This window comes from Hyperoodon ampullatus (assembly GCF_949752795.1).
Source record: "Hyperoodon ampullatus genome assembly, chromosome: 7".
Lineage (NCBI taxonomy): Eukaryota > Metazoa > Chordata > Mammalia > Artiodactyla > Ziphiidae > Hyperoodon > Hyperoodon ampullatus.
In genome coordinates, this window is record NC_136920.1 from 78,997,121 (window position 1) to 79,024,366 (window position 27,246).

Consider the following 27,246-nt stretch of genomic DNA (forward strand, 5'->3'; position numbering starts at 1 on the left):
AGATATTAAATCTAAGACACATGGGCTAGTGCGTGAGCTCTACTGCTAGGTGTGTTCCATTTTCTTCCTCCTGGAAGATTCCTGCCAGGGAAAATGATTGATAGTTGTGTTACTTCTCTGAAATGGATAGAAATTTCCAATTAGCGTGAACAGGGGAGGGTGAATGGGTGAATGCAATAAGGTGTATCATTTATGTATTTCCCTATGTGTATGGCTAGAAGCTTTTGCAACTGACGTCTGCCCTACTTTTCATGCGAATGGTAATGCTTGTCCTCCTAATGCAGCTGTAAACTTTATAAGCCCATAGGTAGACAGCATCACAAAATATTTACCCCTCCCCACTGGCGCACTCTCAAGATTCACTCCCCCTCCCCAATACACAAATGTACATCAATGTGCTGGAGACCAATATCAACATACTGACCTTCAATTCTTCTACTTTGCAGCTTCCCTCTTATCAGGAGATGTCAGCATTTAGTGCCCAGAGGAGGCATTTCCAGTCATCTCAGCTTAGAGGTCAAATATCCAAATATCCAAATATCCAAAGTAAAAAAGGTTAAAGAAAAGAAGAAGAAGAAGAAAGCAAGGAAGAAAAGAAGGAAACAATTTTCTTATCTCATAGTAATAAGGCAGTTTTCCTTAAAAAAAAATGAAGACTTAAGCCTTAAATTCTCTTTCCTAATCAAAATGTGCTTTTCCGTCTTTAGACTATTCCTCTTATATCCTGAATTATTCATGATGTTTAATTCTTGAAATAGCACATGGCTGAAAACAGAAGCTAACCTCTTGTCCACTATGAATTAAATCTTCTTTTCCTAGGACCCGTCTACAATGTACAATTTGGGGTTTGCCAACATAATTATTTTCTCTGAAATAAGGTACAGCATTTTGCCTTTTCAATATAGAGTTATACAATACATTGTTAACACAACATAGTTAATATAGTCAATATAGTCAATACAACTATAACACACATGATATGATGCCACTTTGGTGATTTTCTTCATCCATGTAATTCTGAAATTTGACAGTATAGTTTTCATATTCTAATGAGCTGAGTATTACCTTTGCAAGGATAGAAAAATAAAATAAATTCATAATATTCTTGTGTGGTTTGCCCCTGGAGTGGATTACCATAATGGGGGCATAGTTGAGCCTTTCTCCAAGTCATTAAAAAACCTCCAGCGAGTAGCCCCTTGTCCTCTCCAGGAAATTGCGGCAAAGTAGCTTTAATCACAATAATCCTGGGGGGAGAAATCTCGGAAATAAGACATCTGCTTCTGTGCCTTGTTGTTTTGCAGAATAGCAATGATTGCTTTAGCAGCTTCTATTGCCATATGTGTATAGTAAGTAAATGAACATAAAATTGAATGAACGCATAAAAGAAGGATAAACCCACCCAGTTTAACAAATCCACTCTCTCACCTGCTGTGCCCTGAAACGTGAAAGAATCACGGGATCATAAGGATTCATAAAATAACAGTCTCTGTTAACAATATTGACAGGAGGTTTAAGGATGATTTGTCTGATGTGGGACCAACAGCTTAACTGCTTAATTCTTTTTTTTAAGGGCAAATCATTCATTTATTGTTTAAAGATTGCAAGACAACATCTGAATTTTTGTAGCACAATTTAAATGTTTTACTTTTTTTTTTTTTTTTTTTTTTGTGGTACGGGCCTCTCACTGTTGTGGCCTCTCCCGTTGCGGAGCACAGGCTCCAGACGCGCAGGCTCAGTGGCCATGGCTCATGGGCCCAGCCGCTCTGCGGTATGTGGGATCTTCCTGGACCGGGGCACGAACCCCCGTCCCCTGCATCGGCAGGCGGACTCTCAACCACTGCGCCACCAGGGAAGCCCAAATGTTTTACTTTTTTGATAAAGCAGAGTATAATAGAAAAACAATTAGTTTCCAGTAATATCTATGTCTCTATTCAGAATTAAGTCTTCCACAGACATGTAAGCTGGAAACAAAAGCCTGTTCGAATAAGCAAAGCTTCAACAGAGCGGCTACTTTTTGGGCCAGGGAAAGGTTCATCCCTATAGGATGATGATGTGCTGTGTAAAATGGCTGCAAGGTCACAGCCTTGAGGGCGTTGGAAGTCTGTTATCCTATTCCACATTAAGTATTTTGGTGAACTTCAAACGACCGTTCGTCTGCAACCAAGCTGCCAACCTTTAACTGATATTTCAAACAGGTAAAAAATAAATGAAAAGAAATCCCTACACTGATGTTCCTTGATTTACACTGTTAAATGGTTCATTAACATGTAATTCTGGCTAAGAATTACATTTGAGACTCCTTGCTCAGATTTTGGTTAACAGGACTAATCTTTAGAAATTCAAGTTCTTATTAATCAATAATTTGTCAGCTAGGATACATTCAGGCATCAGCTGCAACTACAGAATAGGTGCACTGCCTCAGCGCTTTGGAAAGACATAATCTACAACACTACTAGCAGACAAAATATCTGTTACTAGACAGCATATGTGCAGTACAGCAAGACAAAAACATATATTCATATGTGCCGCGGACCAGCCGGAGAAAGAGGATTTCACCGCCCAGGGTCAGAAGGGACGGGGTAAGGAACTGAAGTAGCACCGACGAATGGGGTCAGAAGGACCAAGACAACTGATGGTTGCAAGGTAAGTTTTATTATGCTACGGTTGCAGATTATATAGACTAGAAATGGAAGGTTGCCAGATGGTGGTTTACATTATCTATAGACTGTCTCGGCTCAAGGTTAACTTCCCTGGGAGAAAACCCATAAGCCCAGAATCATCCAAAATAACCTGCATGTGCAGGGGGGAGACAGCTTTGCTTGTCTCATTTTACATTCTTTCTGATTTCTGGGCCCTGCTGACTTATCTCCCATGGAATGGAACAAGGAGGGGAACAAGTAGGGACAGTCCCTTCAAGCAGCGGTGGCATGCCTGTCATGTCCGTAGCCTGATCTCAAGCCTGACTGTTTCCCTCAGTTCCCCCTTTTTTATTTTTTAATTTTTGCTGCAAAATAATTCCATGAAGCGTAGTGCCGAGAGTAGTATATTGTTGCATGAGGATACGAAACAGACATGAGAAGATTATTATCAATAATAGGCAAATTATGGCCAGGGTAATAAATCCTGACAACCCTCCAGTAATCCACGACTGAGGGTTTAACCACTTTAAATGGTCCAGTAAAGTTTTAATTACATCTTCTTGTGAAATATCATCAAGATGTGCATTTTGCATATCCTGAATTTCAGCATTTAATTTCTTAAGATCAAGACTAATATTATTATCTGACCAAACACTCAGCAGATGCATTTTTACTTTTTCCCATTCCCAAATACAGTCATTGTACTTGTAAGGAGTAACACAAATCCATGTATACTTTTCATGACAAGCTAAACGCATCCTCAATTTTAATGCTGCCATCTGATCTCCAATCCCCCAAATTGCGTTTTTAAATTCATCTAACTTGTTATTCATCTGTAAATCTATGCGACTTTGTAAAGATAAAGCAAGACTGGTATTTTGAGATAACTGATTAGCAAAGTGAGCATGATTAATATTCTGTGAAAGAGTAAGACGGGCAGTAGCCGCGGTAGCAGATAGAGCAGCCAAGGCAAGTAAACTTACTATTAGCCACCCAATAAAGCGTCTCCTTCTCTGCAAGGCTTTAGAGAGTTCCACCCATGCCTGTACTCCAGTATCTTCATACCAAGTTTCTCTCAGATGTACAGGCACCATAACATATATGGGTTACTTTAGTATAAGCACAGATTGTGTTCCTGCAGAAGGGAACATACAACTGTAAAAATACAATGAACACAGCTAATATTATATCCTCCTTTGGAAGAATTACCAATGTTAATAGAACCAATCAAAAGTGTATATGGAGGAGCAACACAAGTTATAACAGGTGTATTGGAATAAGTTAGAGCTAGTTTCCATATATCCCAGTTCTTTTGAAATGCGATAAACCTATCTATGACGGGAATAGAAGAGATAAGAATTTACCCCTTGGTATAATCTATACTACACCATATTTGGTTATTATTCCAAGATGCATTGCCACATTCAAAATTGGATCCAGGAAAGTTAATGGTCATAAAAGGAGGAAATTGATTTTTTGATTTTCTCTTAAGAATAGTAACCATATGTCCAGCCATAAGTATCCCTTGTCCTCCAAGTAAACGCTTCATACACAAATAATTTCCTGAATCTTCACCTGTAACCTTGGCTATAGTAATAGCGGAATCCCTAAGTGGTGAGGCGTATGAGATTCGACCTCTAATATTAATAGGTTGCCCATTTATATAGCAAATGATGGTATCCTTAAGATCCTCTCGTCGGCTGGTAGCCGGTCATGTAAGAGTAATGTTGGTTCCTGTAAAACGAAGGATGCCTGGAGAGCCTGACAAACTAATTGATTGATCCGTTCCCTCATAAACATCTGTATGCTCATAACTAATAGCCTTTACACATGCAGTTTCCAGATTCAATGAGCTAAGACGGACAGGATAGGTACTAAGCCAGTTAGTATAATTTACAGACATATTGATTTGTTTTATATTCCCAATAAGAGGCCCATAAACAGTATCATTGTAAAATACAGGAAACTCTGCTTCAGACCAAGATATGGGTTTTACTCATTCTACGAGGCCACCATCACCTTGATACCAAAACCAGACAAGGATGTCACAAAGAAAGAAAACTACAGGCCAATATCACTGATGAACATAGATGCAAAAATCCTCAACAAAATACTAGCAAACAGAATCCAACAGCACATTAAAAGGATCATACACCATGATCAAGTGGGGTTTATTCCAGGAAAGCAAGGATTCTTCGATATACGCAAATCAATCAACGTGATACACCATATTAACAAATTAAAGGAGAAAAACCATATGATCATCTCAATAGATGCAGAGAAAGCTTTCGACAAAATTCAACACCCATTTATGATAAAAACCCTGCAGAAAGTAGGCATAGAGGGAACTTTCCTCAACCTAATAAAGGCCATATATGACAAACCCACAGCCAGCATTGTCCTCAATGGTGAAAAATTGAAACCATTTCCACTGAGATCAGGAACAAGACAAGGTTGCCCACTCTCACCACTCTTATTCAACATAGTTTTGGAAGTTTTAGCCACAGCAATCAGAGAAGAAAAGGAAATAAAAGGAATCCAAATTGGAAAAGAAGAAGTAAAGCTGTCACTGTTTGCAGATGACATGATACTATACATAGAGAATCCTAAAGATGCTACCAGAAAACTACTAGAGCTAATCAATGAATTTGGTAAAGTAGCAGGATACAAAATTAATGCACAGAAATCTCTGGCATTCCTATATACTAATGATGAAAACTCTGAAAGTGAAATCAAGGAAACACTCCCATTTACCATTGCAACAAAAAGAATAAAATATCTAGGACTAAACCTACCTAAGGAGACAAAAGACCTGTATGCAGAAAATTATAAGACACTGATGAAAGAAATTAAAGATGATACAAATAGATGGAGAAATGTACCATGTTCTTGGATTGGAAGAATCAACATTGTGAAAATGACTCTACTACCCAAAGCAATCTACAGATTCAATGCAATCCCTATCAAACTACCACTGGCATTTTTCACAGAACTAGAACAAAAAATTTCACAATTTGTATGGAAACACAAAAGACCCCAAATAGCCAAAGCAATCTTGAGAATGAAAAATGGAGCTGGAGGAATCAGGCTCCCTGACTTCAGACTATACTACAAAGCTACAGTAATCAAGACAGTATTGTACTGGCACAAAAACAGAAAGATAGATCAATGGAACAGGATAGAAAGCCCAGAGATAAACCCACGCACATATGGTCACCTTATCTTTGATAAAGGAGGCAGGAATGTACAGTGGAGAAAGGACAGTCTCTTCAATAAGTGGTGCTGGGAAAACTGGACAGGGACATGTAAAAGTATGAGATTCGATCACTCCCTAACACCATACACAAAAATAAGCTCAAAATGGATTAAAGACCTAAATGTAAGGCCAGACACTATCAAACTCTTAGAGGAAAACACAGGCAGAACACTCTATGACATAAATCACAGCAAGATCCTTTTGGACCCACCTCCTACAGAAATGGAAATAAAGAGAAAAATAAACACATGGGACCTAATGAAACGTAAAAGCTTTTGCACAGCAAAGGAAACCATAAACAAGACCAAAAGACAACCCTCAGAATGGGAGAAAATATTTGCAAATGAAGCAACTGACAAAGGATTAATCTCCAAAATTTATAAGCAGCTCATGCAGCTCAATAAAAAAAAACAAACAACCCAATCCAAAAATGAGCAGAAGACCTAAATAGACATTTCTCCAAAGAAGATATACAGACTGCCAACAAACACATGAAAGGATGCTCAACATCTTTACTCATTAGAGAAATGCAAAGCAAAACTACAATGAGATATCATCTCACACCAGTCAGAATGGCCATCATCAAAAAATCTAGAAACAATAAATGCTGGAGAGGGTGTGGAAAAAAGGGAACACTCTTGCACTGCTGGTGGGAATGTGAATTGGTACAGCCACTATGGAGAACGGTATGGACGTTCCTTAAAAAACTACAAATAGAACTACCATATGACCCAGCAATCCCACTACTGGGCATATACCCTGAGAAAACCATAATTCAAAAAGAGACATGTACCAAAATGTTCATAGCAGCCCTATTTACAATAGCCCGGAGATGGAAACAACCTAAGTGTCCATCATCGGATGAATGGGTAAAGAAGATGTGGCACATATATACAATGGACTATTACTCAGCCATAAAAAGAAACGAAATTGAGCTATTTGTAATGAGGTGGATGGACCTAGAGCCTGTCATACAGAGTGAAGTAAGTCAGAAAGAGAAAGACAAATACTGTATGCTGACACATATATATGGAATTTAAGAAAAAAAATGTCATGAAGAACATAGGGGTAAGACAGGAATAAAGACGCAGACCTACTAGAGAATGGACTTGAGGATATGGGGAGGGGGAAGGGTAAGCTGTGACAAAGTGAAAGAGCGGCATGGACATATATACACTACCAAACGTAAGGTAGATAGCTAGTGGGAAGCAGCCGCATAGCACAGGGAGATCAACTCGGTGCTTTGTGACCCCTGGAGGGGTGGGATAGGGAGGGTGGGAGGGAGACGCAAAAGGGAGGGGATATGGGAACATATGTATATGTATAACTGATTAAATTTGTTATAAAGCAAAAAAAAAAAGTGAGGAAACAGAAAAAAAAAAAAATATGGGTTTTAATAGTGGAGGATCAGGTACATAGGCCCAGTAAGTTGCTGCATTAACAGAGGTTAATGGTTGCCAACATAGCCAAAAATAAATTCACAGGTGTAACAGGATCATTCTGTTTTTCCACTAACTCTTGAGCTCGTGAAACCAATTGTTTAATTTGTCCCCAAGTTGGAACATCACTCGTTTGAGTCGTCCTGGCAAGTGGTCTCCTCTTCTTTTTCTGAATCAACACTGTCAAATTTTCGGGAGAGATGCAGAGCTTCTTCATCTTCTGAACTAGTTGTGAGCTGTGGCGAGCCATCTATTTGCTTGACTAAGCAAGCGCTCAGGAAGCCAGAGAGGTCCAGGAGCTGATCTGGGAAATATACACACGTGACCACGTCCCCAAATCAACACAGGATCAGGACCACGCCAAGTGCTGGTTAGCGGATCTTTCCCGAGGACCTCCAGAGATTGAAAGGCCAATCTTGGCTCAGCCACCAACCTTTCCCCTGTCAACAGTGAGAAAATTTAAAATACACAGAGAATGATTTATAAGGTTATGTAGTGTTGTTCTATATAATTCCCCCATTTTTAGTTTTTCAATAGTTAGCTTTAAAGATCTATTTGCACGTTGTATAATACCTTGTCCTTGAGGGTTATATGGAATGCCTGTAATATTGGTAATTTGTAATGAATTACAAAATGTTGCAAAAGCAACACTAGTGTAAGTGGGCCCATTATCTGTTTTAATAATTTTGGGAAGGTTCATGAAAGCAAAACAGTGTAATAAATGAGTGATAACATGTTTAGTAGCTTCTCGGGTCTGTGCTGTAGCACAGACGAAACCAGAATAAGTATCAATAGTGACATGAACAAACTGTAATTTCCCAAAAGACGGGATATGAGTAACATCCATTTGCCATAAATGACTAGGTAATAATCCACGAGGATTAACACCAGAATGTGGAACAGGAAGGTGAGGTAAGCACTGTGGGCATTGCTTAACAATTTGTCGGGCGGCTTCAAGAGGAAGGGAAAATTGTTTGCGTAATGTAGCCGCCGACTGATGGTGTAAAGCATGCGATTGTTGTGCTGCTTGTGAAGCAGTTTGATCATAACTTACCATAATATGAGGGTGTCCAGGACATGGACCATGGGTATCAACAGTATGAAGATAATGAATGCAATACCTTAGCCATTCTTGACAGCATGATGAACGGAAAGGAGGAGGACGGTAAATTGGGATATGTCCTGCTTTAGGGAAAAGAGATTGAGGAGGAAGAGTAATTTTAACTTTATTTTTGGGAGGAAAATGCACAGGATAAAGATCACGTTTAGATCGAGTTAAAACATCTGCAGTCGCATTCATTTTAGACAATGGACCAGACAAGTTAGAATGAGCACGGATATGCAGAGCTGCAACAGGACCATCGTGGGAACGAATAAGCTGTTGAAGCAAACGAAAAGACGATGATAATTCAGGGTCATTAGTATATCCTCTGGTCGCAGTCTCCAGAAGAAATAATAAGCTAATAAGATATTTACTATCAGAAAACAAATTAAAAGATATAGAAGGCAAATGTTTAAAAGCCATAATGACAGCATACAGTTCAACACGGTGAGCTGAAGTCAAGGAAGTTTGTTTAATGAGTTTTGTTCCGTCGTCAATGATTACAGTAGCCACTCCTGAAGAAGAACCGTCTGTAAAAACCAAAGGTACATGAGGAATAGGCTGTTGCCTAATTATAGAAGGAAAGATATAAGAGTTAAGTTTGCTGAATTGGATCAATTTATCAGCAGGCGAATGGCATTCCAAGGTACCTGAAAATCCTGCAAGAACAAGACCCCATTCATTACTATGTTGAAAAAGCCAATTTTGTTGACTAACTGAATAAGGGATAATAATTTGAGAAGGTTCTATACCTATAAGTTGTAAGCATCTAGTTCTACCTTGCATTATTAACTTAATAATAAGTTCATAATAAGGGTTAATAACTTTAGAGGATGGAGTTTTCATATGAATCCATTCAGTAATTCCAACAGTTTGCCATAAGATGGCAGTAGGCACATGAGGTGTTGGACAAACAACTAAAGACATTGGCAGGTGAGTATGTATTCGAGTTAATTGTGCAGAGCTGATAGCTCTATTAACTATTTGTAAAGCTTGAAATCCTCTGGAGTCATAGATCGTGAAGTAGAAGGATCTGAGTCACCTTTAAGAATATCAAATAAAGGCTCTAACTGAGCAGTAGTAAGTTCTAAGGAAGGCCTTAGCCAATTAATATCTCCAAGTAATTTTTGAAAATCATTTAATGTTTTTAAATTATCAACTCGAATTTGCAGTTTTTGAGGCCTAATGGTAGAGTTATCAATATATTTTCCCAAATAGAAAAATGGAGATTGGCTTTGAATTTTTTCTGAGGCAATGACCAAGCCAAATGATTGTAAGGATTGTTGTAAAAATTGAGAAGCAGTCTCTAATCAAGAAATATTATCAGTGGCTAAAAGTATATCATCCATATAATGTATGAGATATAACGCTGGAAACCTTTTGCTCACAGGAGTTAAGGCCTGAGCCACATATATTTGGCATAATGTAGGACTATTTGCCATGCCCTGAGGCAACACTTTCCCTTGAAATCTCCTCATGGGTTCCTTAAAATTTAAGGAAGGCAAGCTAAAAGCAAAATGTTTTCTATCTTCAGGAAACAAAGGAATAGTGAAAAAACAATCTTTAAATCTATAACTAAAAGATAATAATTGTGTGGTATGGCTGTTGGAGAGGGTAGGCCTAGTTGAAGAGCTCCCATTATTAGCATAGTTTTATTAACAGCTCTTAGACCCTGTAATAACCTCTATTTTCCAGACTTTTTCTTGATAATAAAAATAGGAGTATTCCAAGGACTATTGGAAATTTCTAAATGCCCTAATTGTTCTAGTACTAATTGTTCTGCAGCTTCTAATTTCTCCTTTGTGAGGGGCCATTGGTCCACCCATACAGGGTCATCACTCAGCCAAGTAATTGGATCAGCAGTGAGTGGAGGAGAACCCAAGGCCCCTAAGAAAAACCCAAACCTTGTCTATCACTTTTTATTTTCACATCAATAGGATAGACAGTTCCTTTTTGATTTGTTCCCAGCCCTTTTGTGGGAAGAAATCCTTGATCCAACACCATATTAGAGACTTGAGAATTTGGACTATAAAGTAATACTCCCATTTCCTTTTTTTTTTTTTTCAGTACGTGGGCCTCTCACTGTTGTGGCCTCTCCCGTTGCGGAGCACAGGCTCCGGACGCGCAGGCTCAGCGGCCATGGCTCACGGGCCCAGCCGCTCCGTGGCATGTGGGATCTTCCCGGATCGGGGCATGAACCCGTGTCCCCTGCATCGGCAGGCGGACTCTCAACCACTGTGCCACCAGGGAAGCCCCCCATTTTTTGTAATATATCTTGGCCCAAGAGGTTTAAAGGCAGCCCAGGCAAAACATAAGGCTGGAAGTATCCTGAATGGCCCTCACTATCTTGCCATAATAATAACTGACTACTTTGCATAGGAGAAGAACTCTGTCCTATTCCTTGAAGTTCTGTAATAATAGGACTAACGGGCCAATGTTTAGGCCAGTGCATCTGCGTCATAACAGAGACATCAGCTCCAGTGTCTAACAAACCTGAAAAAACCTTTCCATTAATGGTTCATTGCATTTCTGACGTTCTTTCCCTATCTTCTGAATCCAGTAGGCAGCACTAGAGGATCCAAAAGCCTTTGTTTCTCTCTTTTGATGTTGTAAAATTTGTCCATGAGGTACAAAGGGCAAAAGTAGCAATTGTGCAATTTTATCACCAGGAGAAATCGTTATTATATTTTTAATAGTTTGTGCCATGATTTTTATTTCTCCTTCGTACTCAGAGTCTATGAGTCCTGGAATAATAGTTAAACACTTCACGGCGACACTACTTCTTCCCAATAATAGTCCAATCAAACCCTTGGGTAAAGGTCCATAGATGCCCATAGAGAGGGCCTGAGGACCCATTGCAGGAGTTAATACAGATCGGGCGGAGGTACTGAGGTCCAGTCCTGTGCTTCCTGCTGTTGCTCTGGAGAGCGAAGATATTGCATGGTTTTGGTTTTGGTTAATGTCTGATAGATAGTTTGAGGAGGATACACAGACGTTGCCCCTATTATTTGTTGGGGCCGGGGAAGGCCCCGGGAGGAGTTTCCCGACAGTGGTGTCCCAGTCCTGTGGGCCACTGAGCGACAATCTCGTGCCCAACGTTTTCCCCTATTGCATTTAGGGCATAAACCAGGGATTTTCTGACCATCTGGAGGTTTTTGAGTAGGGAAGGAAGGAGCAGGGTTACAATGAAAAGATCCACATTCTCCAGCAAAATGACCTGCCTTTCCGCATTGAAAACTAGTCTTTGTTCTCTTTTGATTGTTTTTAAACCTCACTTTAGTTAATGCTGCAGCCATAGCAGCACCCTGTATATAAGCAGGCTCAATGTCTGCACAAAGGCGAATATAATCCTCCAGTGTTCCCCGTTTTCTCCAAGGTCGAATCACAGCCTGACATGCATTATTAGCGTTTTCAAAAGCAAGTTGCTTAACTACAATTGTACCAGTGAGTCCATCCACAATGAGTCTCCCCACCGCCTGTAACAATCTATCTACAAAATCAGCATATGGTTCATCAGGTCTCCGTCTCATTTTTGAAAGATCCTCAGTTTTGTGTGTAGAAGGTAATTTCCTCCAGGCTTGTAATGCCAAATGATTTATTTGAGGATAAGCAACAAAGGTATAAGTTAATTGATCTTGTAAAGAAATATATGGTCCTTCCCCAATCAGCATATGATAACCCACTGGAATATCATGGGTAGCATTCTTTTCTGCTTGTTCAGCAGCCCGTTCATAAAAATCAAACTTCCATATTAAATAATCTCCACCATTTAAACAAGCTCGTGCAATAGACTTCCAATCAGTGGGGGAAAGAGCTTCTCCTGCAATAGTGTCAACCATAGCAGTAGTAAAAGGAGCAGTGGGCCCATATTGAGCACAAGCAGATTTTAAATCTTTCAAAACTTTAAAAGGAAGAGCCTGATGCTCCCTAATAGCCTGTTGAGGACGATTAGGATCAGGTCTTTCTATGACAGGACAACAGAAAATAGGATCTTCTCCTCGTTTTATTGCTGCTTATACAGCACGTTGCAAGAGACTGAGCATTTTTACAGATGTAGATTTTTGAGGAAGACGGTCCTTACTAATTTGCAGCTTTTTCACTGACTTATCTATCATAGCCATTAGAAAATCATCCTCAGGATGATTCTCTCTTTTATGTTTTTTTTCTCTCTTTTATGTTTAAAAGCCTCATCGGTTAAGTCAAAATGTTCCTCTTCATCTGAAATATTTAAATTATTTAACTCTTTTGGTTTAGGAAGTGGCGACACAGTAGCCGATAATACAGTCTTTTCTTCTGTCAGAGGCTTATGTTTTTCTGACTTTACATTCAAATCAACACTATCATGAGAAGAACCTAAACATATTTTTATCAGATTCCACAAACTAAATGTAACAACAGCAGTATGAGTAGGCCCTCGAGACTCATAATAATTTTCTAAATCTTCTCCAACTTTCTGCCAGATTTCTATGTCACAGAGCCGCCATCAGGAAACCAGGGAGATACATCATGGATATGCTGCCAAAATTCAGTCAACTGTGAGGTAGAAACTTTATTACCCCGAGCTATAAGCATGGAAAGTAAAACCTGAGCAAATAATTCACGCTCCTTTGAGCCCTTTTGCCCCATCTTCTTTTACTTCTGACTGTTGCCTTATGCCTCTATTAGTTTCACTTTTACTCGTGGCCACACATATTTTGCATAAGGGTTCTCTTACCTGCACTTTCTTTTCCTTTTAATTGCCTTCACTCTTCAGGTCCCTGTTCGGGCGCCACTTGCCATGGACCAGCCTCAGAAAGAGGATTTCACCGCCCAGGGTCAGAAGGGACGGGGTAAGGAACTGAAGTAGCACCGACGAATGGGGTCAGAAGGGCCAAGACAACTGATGGTTGCAAGGTAAGTTTTATTATGCTACAGGTGCAGATTATATAGAATAGAAAAGGGAAGGTTGCCAGACGGTGGTTTACATTATCTAATGACTGTCTCGGCTCAAGGTTAACTTCCCTGGGAGAAAACCCATAAACCCAGAATCATCCAAAATAACCTGCATGTGCAGGGGGCAGACAGCTTTGCTTGTCTCATTTTACTTTCTTTCTGATTTCTGGGCCCTGGTGATTTATCTCCCATGGAATGGAACAAGGAGGGGAAAAAGTAGTTCCCTTGGAGCAGCAGTCCCTTCGAGCAGCAGCGGCATGCCTGGCATGTCCGAAGGTGCTCTCAACGCTGACTGCTTCCCACACATATGTTGGCTTGTTTAAGCCTCAAGCCCTCGATCCTTTGTTGAAATAAAATAATTTCATTCCTATGGTTTTCAATACCAAAAACTCAACCTCCAGGAGGGTTAAAGTCTAATTTGTACTCCAAACCAAGTAGCAGTGCAGTTCGCTACTACTGAGGCTGAATCCATAAAGACTTCAAGACCACGACCAGAAGACAAGTTATTATATATAATACCCTAGAAGGCCTGAAACATAATTATCATATACATAGCTGGTCCTTCAGAGCTTTTTACCTATAACATGCTTTTTCATGAAAGTTATTTAATGTACTGGAGATAACTGTGAATTACTGATCAAATATTTGAATACTTATACTTACCTGGAATTTCATTTCTGCTGAAAGAAAAAGGAAGAACAGGACTCACCTAAAAAAAAACAAACTTTAGAAATGAAAGTAAACATCTTATCACACACTATCACTTTTGGAAGCAGCATAGAGGGGCAGTCAACAGTAAAACACTGGTGAAATAGGACAAAACTCTAGGCCAAAAATCCATTATTATTATCATCAGTGACAGTACCACAACTGTGCCCTTCATAATTAATAAGCACTCCTAAGAATCTTCATTTGGCACCAGATGATGTGTTTAAGAGAAACACCCTGGGAGGTTTTGAATCAGACTTGGTTTTTTGTTAGCCAAGTTACAGGAGAATTTTTAAAGTGGGGGGAAGGGAAGAAGGAAACGAACCAGAAAAAGAATTGAAGCCATCATCTACAAACCAACAAAGCACTGAGAGTTCCAAACGTTATGTCAGACACTAGAATGACTGATACAGGCTCAAGCGGTTTATAAAACCTAGAAAAAGACTACACCAGCAAAGTCCCCATTTATCTGTAGAATTCAGAAACTAAAACAAGGAATATTTCAGCTTAACACCTGATCTCAAGAGAATCATATACACTTCACATGAATAGAAATACCTGAAACCAAACATTTTTAAAAGCTCCAATACCCAAAATAGAAAGAAAAAAATTAATTCAGAAGACTCAATCCATCCATGATAATCACAAAACGGCTGGGCAATCTCTATCTCCCTTCCACACTAACCATCCATCCCCTGGAAGACCAAGGGAGATCAGACCTTCCAGACTTACCTTCCAGACCTTCCAGACACCTGGCTGCGGCAAAATTCGATAGAATCTCCTTGTGGAACAGCAGTTTCCCATCTCTTGTGTCTCTCCCTGTCATGATCATGCAGGAAGCAAGTCTGGCTGTGCTATTTCTTATCATTGTGTGTCACCCATCTGCAGCATGATATTGAAAAAGTAGTTCCCTTTCCCCCAGAAGGTTGAGGCTCAGCTACAGGGGTAATTCTCCTGGGCACACAGTCATTATTTAGGCCGACTCAGTGACTTCAACAGGCTTAATCATGTGATCAGGTTTGTTGCCAGCTGCATAATGCTCCCACATCTGTAGATAGAGCCGCTCTAGTTCCATCGTGTATTGTTTGGTGTTGAACAGAGGGCTAGATGTTCTCTGCTTCCAGACTTTGCCACGAATTTTCTTCAGGTATTCTACATCAGTTCCCAGTTTCACAGCTATCTCTTCATATTCTTGTCTATTTTTAGCAATCAGCTCGAGACAGCCTAAACAAGTGAGCTGGGAAGCTGCAACTCGGGAAGCAAGAGTCTCTCCTGGCATAGTCACCATGGGGGTCCCTGCCCAAAGGACGTCCATCCCTGTGGTGTGTCCATTACAGAGCGGAGTGTCCAAGCAGACATCAGCCAGCTGGCCTCTCCGAACATGTTCCTCTTTAGGAGCAACAGGGGAAAAAATGATACGGTTCGGGGGAAGGCCCATATTTTGTGCGTACTGTTGAATATTAGCTTCTCCTGCTGCTGGAAAACGCAACAGCCACAGTACACTATTGGGAACACGCTTCAGAATATTTGCCCACATCTGCAAAGTAGATGGGTCAATTTTGTATAACTGATTAAAGTTACAGTACACAATGGCATCTTCCGGTAACCCGTACTGAGAACGTGTGGTTACAATAATGGTACGGGGAACCACCTCTCCAGTGGCAGCCTTATTGTTGATCAGGGTAGTTGCCAGCCCATTGCTAATACTGAATCCATTAATTGTAATCTGAATTTGTCCTCTGTTAATCATTTCAATAACTGCTTCTGCAACAGTATTCATAGGAATGACTGGCATATTAAGAGTTGTATTACTGCTGTCTGCGTTGTCTTCTCCATCAGGACATTTCATCTTGACTATTTGCACATCTGACAGACTATCAAGAAATGCCTGGAGGTCGATTCCATTCAGCACAATCCGATTGTCATAAATGTGCCCATTGGACTTAAAATCGATGACGGCTTTTTTCTTCAGGTGAGGGAACATATTAGCATGATCACCAATAAAGAAAGTATGGGGCATATAAGCCAGTTTCTCAGAATACTGCTCAGCAACTTCAGCAGGTGAAGTTTCCTGATCAGTGATGATAAAATCCATGCAAAGCGCACCACTAGTCCCAGGGTACCCCAGCCACATTGCCTGAATAGGAGCTGGCCTGAGAGCAAAGAGTTCATTTCGAGCACCCCTGGTATAACCATTCAGATTTACAAGGATGTGTATACCATCTTGATGGATGCGATCGGCTGCTTTCCCATTGCATGGAATCTGAGAAAGATCAATGAAATGATGGGCTTCTGCCATCACCTTCGCTCGGAAGTTTGTGCCATCATGTGGGCTCAGGGCATAACAGAATATCTCAAATTTATCAGGATTGTGCATGCCTGGAATAGACTGCATAAGATGAGAAGTAGGATGATTCCCAAAGTCAGAACTCACGTATCCTACACGCAGTCGACCATCACTGAGCTTCAAGTCTTTTGGATGCTCATACGGTGGTTTATGAAGGACACTTATATTAGCCAAGCAGAGGTTCCCATGCCTCTCAGCAATAGCCTTCCTGAAGCCATGAGAAAGAGGATAGAGCATACTATGATGAGGCTGCACAGAAGGCAACCTATTCTTCTCCAACTGGTCAGCCACAATGCTGACCAACTTCTTCATTCGCTCATCATAGTCTGTCCAATCACAGACAACCTGCAGGCAATGAGCCAAATTACAATAAGCGTCAGGAAAGTCAGGTTGAAGCTTCAGAACAGTGCGATAAGAAGCAATTGCTTCTGGAATATTCCCTGAATCGTGGTGAATGGAAGCCAGATTGCTGTGGGCATCCGCAAATGCAGGGCTGATCTGAACGGCACGAGTATAACACTGCAAGGCTCCCTGAACATCCTGCATCTCCCGTAGGGTGTTTCCCATATTGCAGTAGGCATCAGCAAAGGTAGGACTGATTCGAATAGCCTCCTTATAATGCATCAGAGCTTCGTGCAGTTTTCCCTGATGCTTCAATACACTTGCTAAATTCGAATGGGCATCAGCAAAGTCTGGGCAGAGCTCTAATGCTTTACGATACAAGCGAACTGCCTCTTCACTGTTTCCCTGTTCTCCTTTGATATTGGCTAGGTTATTCAGAGAGTCTGCATGGGTGGGACACAGCCGGAGAGCTGTATGATAACAATCTTCTGCTTCAGCAACACTGCCCTTCTCTTTGAGAGCGTTTCCTAGGTTGCAGTAAGCATCAGGGAAATATGGTTGCAATTCAATAGCTCGCCTGTAGGTGTCTATTGCCAGATCCATCAGGCCTTGCTCATAGTATACACAAGCCAGGTTGCCATATACCACTGCATGATTTGGACTCAAGCTTAGGGCACGAAGGTAAGCTGCCACAGCTCTGTCAAAAATCCGTGCCTCATTGAAGACATTTCCTAAATTGATATAAGCATCCAGAAAATTGGGGTCAAGGGTGACAGCCTTTTCAAAGTGATGAATTGCAAGCCAAATCTCCCCTTGTGCATTGAAAACACAGCCAAGATTACTCCAAGCTACTGCAAAGTTCGGTTGCGTCTCAATTGCTTTCAAATAACATGCCTTGGCTTCTTCTAAGCCACCCAGGGCTTTGAGCAGGTTCCCCAGGTCACTGCGAACACAGTACAAATAAGGATTGTACTGAAGAGCACAGACGTAAGCTTGTACTGCCCCTTCCATGTTGCCTGCTGCTACCAATGCGGCTGCCAGGTTAATATAACCATCGATGAAATCTGGTTTGAGACGCAATGCATGCCGGTAATGCTCAGTTGCTTCCTGCAACTGCCCTCTTTCCTTGTACACATTCCCCAAATTCGAATAGGCTTCTGCCAGAAGAGGGTTCTGTTTAATTGCCAGAGTACTAAAGTGGGCAGATCTGTCCAGCCTTCGACACTGGAAGTGTAGAGATGAAAGTAATAAAAGTACACCAGTATTGCCTGGCTCTTGTCTCCAGAGCTGCATGCAGTGTCTCTCAGCTGTCTCAAAATCTCCTGCCTGATATTCTCGATGTGCCAACTCAGCTAACCCTTGGAAGGAAAGCACACGTTTCGTTGGTTCTGTGCTGTCAGCCACGTTGCCCACGGAAGACGCCATCTGGAGCTTCTGGAGAGAGTGAAAAAAGGGGGTAATTGAGTCCTGCTGCCGCCACTACTGGCAAGAATGTTTCTAGAGGTAGCAAACACGAGCGCAGCAGCCGTACCACTGCTTTGGCAGGCTTAAGCGGCGGCAACAGTTACAGGCACCGAACCTTAGGAACTCTGGTTGGCCATCTACCTCTCATGCTCTTGAAATCTTAATTCTTAACCCTGCCCTCTTCCACCATTTTTCTCCTAATCAGGGAATAAAAATTACCTATCCATTTGCCTTAGAAGAAATCAAAAGTCAGTAGTCCAAACACTTTTTAAAATATTGTTTTCTGTCCAGTTGGAAATGAAATACATGATTGACTTTTCTTCATCATTCATATAGTCAACGTGGAAAACATTAGGGCCATGAATTTCAATACAGTAAGATGAGAAAATTTTAAATTGGCCTTCCCAAACCACTAATAAGTAACCGATGTTGTATATGATGCTAAAATCTTAGAGACTGAGTTGGATATTTTAAAAGTTCTGAAAACATTAGCTAATTTCTCCTCATCAAATTTCTCATGACTCAAACCTGAGTATTACTTTTTAAAAGATAAATTTATTTATTTTTATTTATTTATTTTTATTTTGGCTGCATTGGGTCTTCAGTGCTGCGTGCAGGCTTTCTCTAGTTGAGGTGAGCGGGGGCTACTCTTTGTTGTGGTGGCGGGGCTTCTCATCACAGTAGCTTCTATTGTTGTTCCACAACTCTATGGGTTCCTTTTTAGGTCCTACGAAGAACCCTAGAAATTAGTTCATGTAATTATAGGTTTTTGCAAAATGGTCAAAAGTGAGATATTTTAACTTCCATCAGGTAAGACCAGTGGCTATTTCTTTGCCAATGTTCCTTCTATCATAGTCCGCTATGTTGGATCATATTGGATTGGTCACAGGCTTTTTTGAAATCTGGCTAAGGAGATGTTTTAAGTGAGGCTATTATGTGATTTTCAGACACCACCATATGTAATTGACTATATAGTATCCCATTACAGGAATAACTTCCAGTACTCTTACTGACTACTCTACTGACTTAACTAGCACAAGACACAGAAGCGTAAGGACAAAAACCACCTTACAATATAGCCATGTCTTGCACTTCACAGCTCTCAAAGCATGTGCATTTGAAGAAGAAAAAAAGAACTGAAAAGTATAAAACCAGAAGTTATTCTGTGGAAAATTATTTCAATCATCAGGCATGTGAAAGATAAGTCAAAGATTCAGTTTTCTTCAATGATTAGGCAAAACGGAAATTTCCTTCTGTCAAGAATATACTCCAGGGCTTCCCTGGTGGTGCAGTGGTTGAGAGTCTGCCTGCCGATGCAGGGGACACGGGTTCGTGCCCCGGTCCGGGAAGATCCCAAATGCCACGTAGCGGCTAGGCCCGTGAGCCATGGCCACTGATCCTGAATGTCCGGAGCCTGTGCCCTGCAACGGGGAGAGGCCACAACAGCGAGAGGCCAGCATACCGCAAAAAAAAAAAAAAAAAAAGAAAGACCAATATACTCCAGGGGCTTCCCTGATGGCACAGTGGTTAGGAAGCCACCTGCCAATGCAGGGGACACGGGTTTGAGCCCTGGTCCGGGAAGATCCCACATGCCGCGGAGCAACTAAGACCGTGTGCCAGAACGATGGAGCCTGAGCTCTAGAGCCCATGAGCCACAATTACCGAGCCTGCGAGCCACAACTACTGAAGCTTGCATGCCTAGAGCCCGTGCTCTGCAACAAGAGAAGCCACCGCAATAAGAAGCCTGCACACCGCAACAAAGAGTATCCCCCAGTCGCTGCAACTAGAGAAAGCCTGCGCACAGCAACGAAGACACAACACAGTCACAAATAAATAAATAAATAAATAAATAAAAGAATATACCCCATCAATAATGTGTGTAATGGAATGGTGTGAATGAGTATTTTATCAGAATTCCTGTAATGCACAATCCTATAGCAGTACTGAAATCAGTAATGCATTTATAATAGTAAATATTTATGAGGAAGTAATCCATAGAGGTTTTCTCAAAGTTAACAATGAAAATTAATGTGACATTATCAATAATAAATTGTGACGCTGAAATAAACTTTTCTAAACTATTAATAACTAAAAGCAAACTCTAATCAACCATGTTAAAAGAAATCTATGTCTATAAACTACAAAGTTTATTTCTTAAAATTCTATTTCTAAAACACATAAACTGTCATATGAGGAGGCAGTTAAAGAATATATAGCTACAAGAGTGGGGAAAAAGTTTTATAGAGACACATCTGGCAGTAGTTAATTTTCAAATGTCATTTTTCTAGATTTTGTGACACCTATAGTATTGATATTTGAAAGCATTTAAAAAATTGTAATTTGAAGATTTGCTACTTCCAGGTAGAGTAAAATATTTTGAAGCAAAACAACATTTCCACTGAGAAAAATTTAAAAAGCCAAATAAAATAGTCAGCATTCAATCAAAAAGTTCTAGACATACCAAGAGATAGAATCATATGACTAAAATTCTAAGAAAGGAACAGATAATACAAAAATATTTATATAAGATATTGTGTATCTTTATCAGGAAAAGTCTTTATCAAGAAAAGACTTTAAAATCATCAGAATTAATATTATATTTTATTTATTTGTATATTTTATTTATATATTTATATAAAGGACTTAAAGATAAAGCCCTAGTTAAGGCAGTGACAAAAGCAGTAGCAGTGGGAGTGAAAAGAAATGGTTATATTCAAGGATATTTTGTCAGTAAAAGGCCAAGATCAAATGTCTGACTGCATACATGGGATGGATAGACGGAGTGGGAAAAATCAAAGTTAACTATAGAGGTTCTAGTGAAGATGGGGTTGCCATCACCCAACCCAAGGGGTTGCGATCATCCCCAAGGTCTAGGAGACTCAAGGGAAGGTTGTGGTCGAGGAAAAGTTAATTGCTGGGAAAATAAGACTCCCAGTCTCTCCATCTCCTTATACTAGTTTTTTTTTTAACATCTTTATTGGAGTATAGTTGCTTTACAATGGTGTGTTAGTTTCTGCTTTATAACAAAGTAAATCAGTTATACATATATATATGTCCCCATATCTCTTCCCTCTTGCATCTCCCTCCCTTCCACCCTCCCTATCTCACCCCTCTAGGTGGTCACAAAGCACAGAGCTGATCTCCCTGTGCTATGCGGCTGCTTCCCACTAGCTATCTATTCCTTATACCAGTTTTGTTTTTCCGCTCATATACGTAGCAGCATTTCATTCAAGGGGAAAGTCATTGATCTGACTGGTCAAATTAAACACCATAGTTCAAGGCACATTTACAGTGGTTAGTTCCTCCACAATTTAGAAAGGAACGTTCACAATTTCCCTCTTCCTACACTGCAGAACACATTGGCCATTCCTCCAAAGTTTCCACTCCATAGAGTGGACCAGAGATGACGTTAGCCCAGAACTGAGAGCTTGGCATGAGATGGTGTCAACCCCACCTAGAGCTCTGGCATAAGTTATGACCCAACCCAGTTCTACAGAGAGCTCTGCATGGAATCTTGTCTCAGCCATAATAATGTGATTCTGTTTTTCATTTGGTTGTCTTCTTTGCTTAACCTTCCCTGGCCACTCTGACAAACAAAATTTCAGGCAATCCTGGGCCACTCACTAACTTTATTCCATCTAATGTTATCCAGATTCCCAAGAAAATTGCTAACAATAGTGGGGGAAATTTGGAACATGGTGAGTTTTAGGTGCCTGAAATATACAGGTAACTGAATCCAGTTAAGTAGCAAATTATTTGGATCTCAAATATGCCAGTAGAAGACCAGACTAAGCTCAATTTAATGTACTCTTACTGGAGACACATGTAAATTCTGGGTCAATTTTGAAAAAGTTAAAAGCACATAGCTGAGATTAAAAGAAGGAAAGGAACACCTGCATGTTTCAGAAAGTAACAGAGAAATTAAATCCAGAGAAATAAGAGCAGACTGATGTCTATGGGTTCCGTTCCTTAGTATAGGCCTTATGTAAATAGGGGCTGGAGCTAGAAATCTAACATTACCTTGAGGCCAGGAATTTAGACTCAGGATGGAACAATATTGAGAAGTTAGTACAGATATCCTACAGAAGTTTCATGAGGAACTGCTTAGTCCATTAAGAGGGCCAAGTGAGGTGGTGAGGACGACTGATATCTCTTGAAAACCTTCAGGTACAGAAAACATCAACACCTCTGAAAAGTAGGCCTGTCCTTCCCAGAGTTGTGATGGCCAGGTTGTCACTAACCTGGAAGGCCCTGTAGGAATCAGAAACTGCAAGGAGAGTAATTCAAAGAAAAACAGATGCAGGATGGGTGTGGCAATAAATCCTAGGACCCTACCAGAAACAAAATTAAAACCACTCTAGAGGGAAATTTTAACAAACCAGGGCAGAGAGTATCCTAACCAGAATAGAATAATAATTCTGAGGAAGTTACTTTACTTATTTAAGTAATATTCAATGCATTTCCATGGCCAGGCCCTTTTGAAGAATTCTAAAACATATACAAACAATTCATTTACATCTTATATACCCCACCATCCAGAGCAAAATTCACTTAGGAACTGTACTGGTGGAAATTGGGCAGCACTATGGAGAAAATAAAATGTGTTTACCATCAAAAAACATGAAGGTAAGAAAGATAATGTCTAAGTTTTTAATTATCCTGTGGTTTCTTGAAATCTTTTGAAACCCAAAATAGAGAAACCTAGGAGGAAATGAAGATTTAAATATTTAGGGATTTATCAACTCATCTCTAAAAGCTTTATTAATCTCTTCTTTTAATAACATTCCTGAGAGGTATAAATGTGTCCAGTGATAGGGTTGAATAAGCCTGAGAGAATTTCAATTGTTTACTATTCTTGGTCAGCTCTTAAGACCTTTCAGGAGCATCTTGATTTTCATGGCCTCATCCAACAAAAGCAGGATATTTTACAGAAAGTCCTGGGCCACTTTTTGGCTTGCTTTTGTGTTTATGTTTTTGGTTTTTTCACATCGGGCCATACATTAGGCTACCTATTGCATACTCCCTCATTCGTGCATGCATTCATTCAAACAATATTTACTGACTTGAGACATTTAATTAACACTCAATACATGATGTTTAGATGAATGAATGTGCTTTCTATCAAAGTAAGTGTAAGTACTGAGAAAAATTACAGAATGTATGATCCCAGCCCCACAAAAGTTTATAACTGTCTTGAGGATATAACAGATGCTGATGAAATAACTAATATATCATATTGGACAGTTTCTAAGTTCAAAAATGAGTTTTTATAAATAATCAGAGCCTAAGGAGGACAAAGAAGGGACAGTTCATTATGGGTTGAATCTATCAATAAATGTACATTTCAGATGAGATTTGAGATTGACCTCAAAGAAGAGGACTTAGATATATGAACAGAGAACAAAAAAGGCACGGTGATAGCATGTGCATAGATAGTGTGGCCCATATTTATGTTCTTCATTAAAGATAGTCAGAGATAACCCAAATGTAACTGTTTCCATGGGTCCATTCTCAGTATCCAAACAAAACGGCAAATCCTATCTTAGTACAACTAATGAAAAACACAGTCTTTAACAAAGAGATTGTGAAGGAAAGGGGGAGAGAAAGGCTTCCATCCCACACCACACAACAAAACTTATTGAATTATTCGTTTAATTTTCTCCCTCTGAAAATTTCCTCTCCCCCTCTCTGTACGTGTCTCTTCTCCCACATCTGGCCACACTCTACCAGCCATCTTTCCAGATCTTTCCAGAACTCTCCATCCTAGTTTCATTAGGCCACAATTTAAACATCTCACAGGTCTCCAGGATGCATCCCTATCACTTATTGCACAAAGACAAACAAAGGACACTTCTCAGGATCACGTTTCTTTGAAGGAAGAGGTCATGAGGGTGATTATAAATAATATAAGGTGGAGAACAGTGACTTAAAATACCATTTTTCAACTTAGAATGTAAATACAGGGAACTTTGGGAAACTAGAAAATCTAGAAAGGATTCACTGATAATTATTTATGTTCAATGAATAAAATAAAATGTAATAATACGGCTAAACTCTGACAGATTAACTTTTGCAAAAGTTGCTTTCACACACCTTCACTATTGGGATGTTTGATAAACACACCTTTCCTTCTTTACTTTCTTCTTTCTTTGCAGATACTGGCACCAAACTTTCCAACAATAAGAACCTTCCCATAAGTCCCTTGCCAGGCAAGATTAAGGTATAACAATCCAAACAAATTTTTGAAGAAGGTAACTGGTTGAAAGCACAGGAAAAGAGCTGGGTTTCTCTTATTCAACAGTCACATAATGAGTAATGTGGGAATTGGTTTAAAAAGTCTCTCTGCATGAGGGGCTAAGGTTAAGATTAGAACTTCTGAGGCCAGAAGAGCAAAATGACTACAACAATCCACATATTTTCAAGAGCCGCCCTTTGGATGTGAGGGATTGATTTTTCCCACTATTTTTTCAGCAACCCAACTGGTGTCTTTATTAAACGACATAAGAGAATACAGTGTGGCCAAGAAGGCTTAGATTTCCTTAGCCCCAAGACAGATATTCTCCAGTGACTGTCCACTCAAATGAAAAAGAGAGATTTACAAGAGGAAACTGGATACAACTGAGTGTACTTTAATTTTACCTGAATTATTTGTTTTGTTTTCAATTCTCTGCTGAAGTGCCTACATTAATATATTTTTAAGAACATTTCCTTAAGTTGAAGTATTCATTCAGTATATTCATTTATTATAATTTAGAAAAGCCAAATGATTTAGGCAAATTCATTTCTATATTGCCACAGCAGTGTATTGTGAACTAAATGACACCTGGCAGTTCTTTATTCAGATACTAACTCAATTAGAAGGCAGAACAAGGATTCCTACCCATTCAGGGAGGGAAAGGTCACTTAGCCTCTGTAGCTGTCTTAGGTCTCTTATCATCACAGTAACAAACTGAAGACTAAAAACCATATGATCTTCTCAATAGATGAAGAAAAAGCTTTTGAAAAAAATTCAATATCCATTCATGGTAAAAACTCTCCAGAAAGTGGGCATAGAGGGAACATACCTCAACATAATAAAGGCCATATATGACAAGCTCATAGCTAACATACTCAATGGTGAAAAGCTGAAAGCATTTCCCCTAAGATCAGGAACAAGACAAGGATGCCCACTCTCACCACTTTTATTGAAGGTACTTTTGGAAGTCCTAGCCACAGCAATCAGACAAGAAAAGTAAATAAATAAAAGGACTCCAAAATGGAAAGGAAAAAGTAAAACTGTCACTGTTTGCAGATGGCATGATACATAGAAAATCTGAAAGACACCATCAAAAAATTATTAGAGCTCAAAAATGAACTTGGTAAATTTGCAGGATACAAAATTTATATATAAAAATCTATATTTCTATACACTAACAGTGAACTATCAGAAAGAGAAATTAAGGAAACAATCCCATTTACAATCGTGTAAAAAAGAATAAAATACATAAGAATAAATCTGCCTAAGGAGGTGAAAGACCTGTACCCAGGGAACTATACGACACTGATACAAGAAATTAAAGATGACACAAACAGCTGGAAAGATATACCACGGTCACGGATTGGAAGAATTAATATTGTTAAAATGACCATCATACCCAAGGAAATCTACGGATTCAATGCAGTCTGTATCAACATATCAAGGGCATTTTCCACAGACCTAGAACAAATAATTTTAAACTTTGTATGGAAACACAAAAGATCCTGAATAGTTAAAACAGTCTTGAGAAAGAAGAACACAACTGGAGGAATCATGCTCCCTGGCTTCAGACTGTGCTACAAACCTACAGTAATCAAAACAGTATGGTACTGGCACAAAAACATCGATCACTGGAACAGAATAGAGAGCCCAGAAAGAAACCCATGCACTTATGGTCAATGAATCTATGACAAAGGAGGCAAGAATATGCAATGGAGAAATGTCTGGGCTTCCTTAGGGATGGTTTCATCAATTAATTTGTTTTCTTAAATGGACCATACTTTTCCATGTCTTTGTATACCTTGTGATTTTTTTGGTTGAAAACTTGTCTTTCAAATATTATAATGTGGTATCTATGGAAATCAGATTCTCCCACTTTCCCAGGGTTTCCTGGGCTTTTGATTGTTGAAGGCTGTAGTAGTCTGTTTAGGGACCTTTCCAAACTATTTTTGCAATGACTGTTTTCCTTATCGTATGTACGCACTGAAGTCTCTGTTCCTTTAGTTCATGTTTAGCTAATGTTTTGACAGAGATTTCCTTGAATTCCTGCACCTAAAACAAACAAAAATAAATATACACAAGCACATCCACATGCACACTCAAAACCACACACCTCTGCCCATTGTGCAGATTGCTGGATCACTCCTTCAACATTTCGCTGACCTGCACTGAGTTCAGGGCTCAGCCCATGGTCAAAGCTTAGAGACTCCTCTGGTGTTTTCAGAACATGCATCTTATCTTGAGTATGCATGTGGCTTTCTTAATTTCTCTGGACACATGTGTACTTTTTGTAGGTTCTAATTTCCCAAAGAATCTCCCGCAACTTTGGCTCCTGCATCTTCTGTGGTCTATTGTATTTCAATGCACAGTCTTCTGCCCCAGCCATCTGTGCTTTGTTAGTTCACCTTGCACTTTTTTTGAGCAATGACCGCTGCTTTTCCAGACTGTGTTCCAAGTTAGCTAAACAGAGATAAGCATCTTGTGTCAGTCCTTCAGGTAGCTCCCAGACAGGTTAGAACAGATACACATAATAATCTGACAGTACGGTCTCTACTGCTCCCTGCTGAAGCAGGACTGAGGGTCCCATACTAGGAATGGTCTGCTGCTACTTTAAGACTATCACTGCATTAAGACTCCACCACTTTAAGACCATCACTGCACTAACAGTGGATGGGGCAAGGGCAAGTAAAAATGCCACAAAGCTTTCCTGCCATTTTCAAATTGCCTCTTCCCTGGTTCAGTATGTGTTTGGTTGCTATAAATCTTTGGCTGATTTCAGGAC

General features: G+C 39.8%; 1 protein-coding gene and 1 pseudogene across 2 annotated transcripts in view; both read right to left on the bottom strand.

Moving 5' to 3' along the window:
- Positions 1-27,246, bottom strand: part of LOC307055630 (centrosomal protein of 78 kDa-like) — a 324,466-nt pseudogene that overhangs the window by 111,269 nt on the left and 185,951 nt on the right. The window lies entirely within an intron of this gene.
- On the bottom strand, positions 15,050-18,190 carry LOC307056527 (UDP-N-acetylglucosamine--peptide N-acetylglucosaminyltransferase 110 kDa subunit-like; the record flags this gene model as incomplete). The annotated part of the gene is made up of 1 exon (XM_079709343.1): positions 15,050-18,190. One exon carries the CDS (start codon positions 18,188-18,190, stop codon positions 15,050-15,052), a length of 3,141 nt encoding a protein of 1,046 aa, XP_079565469.1.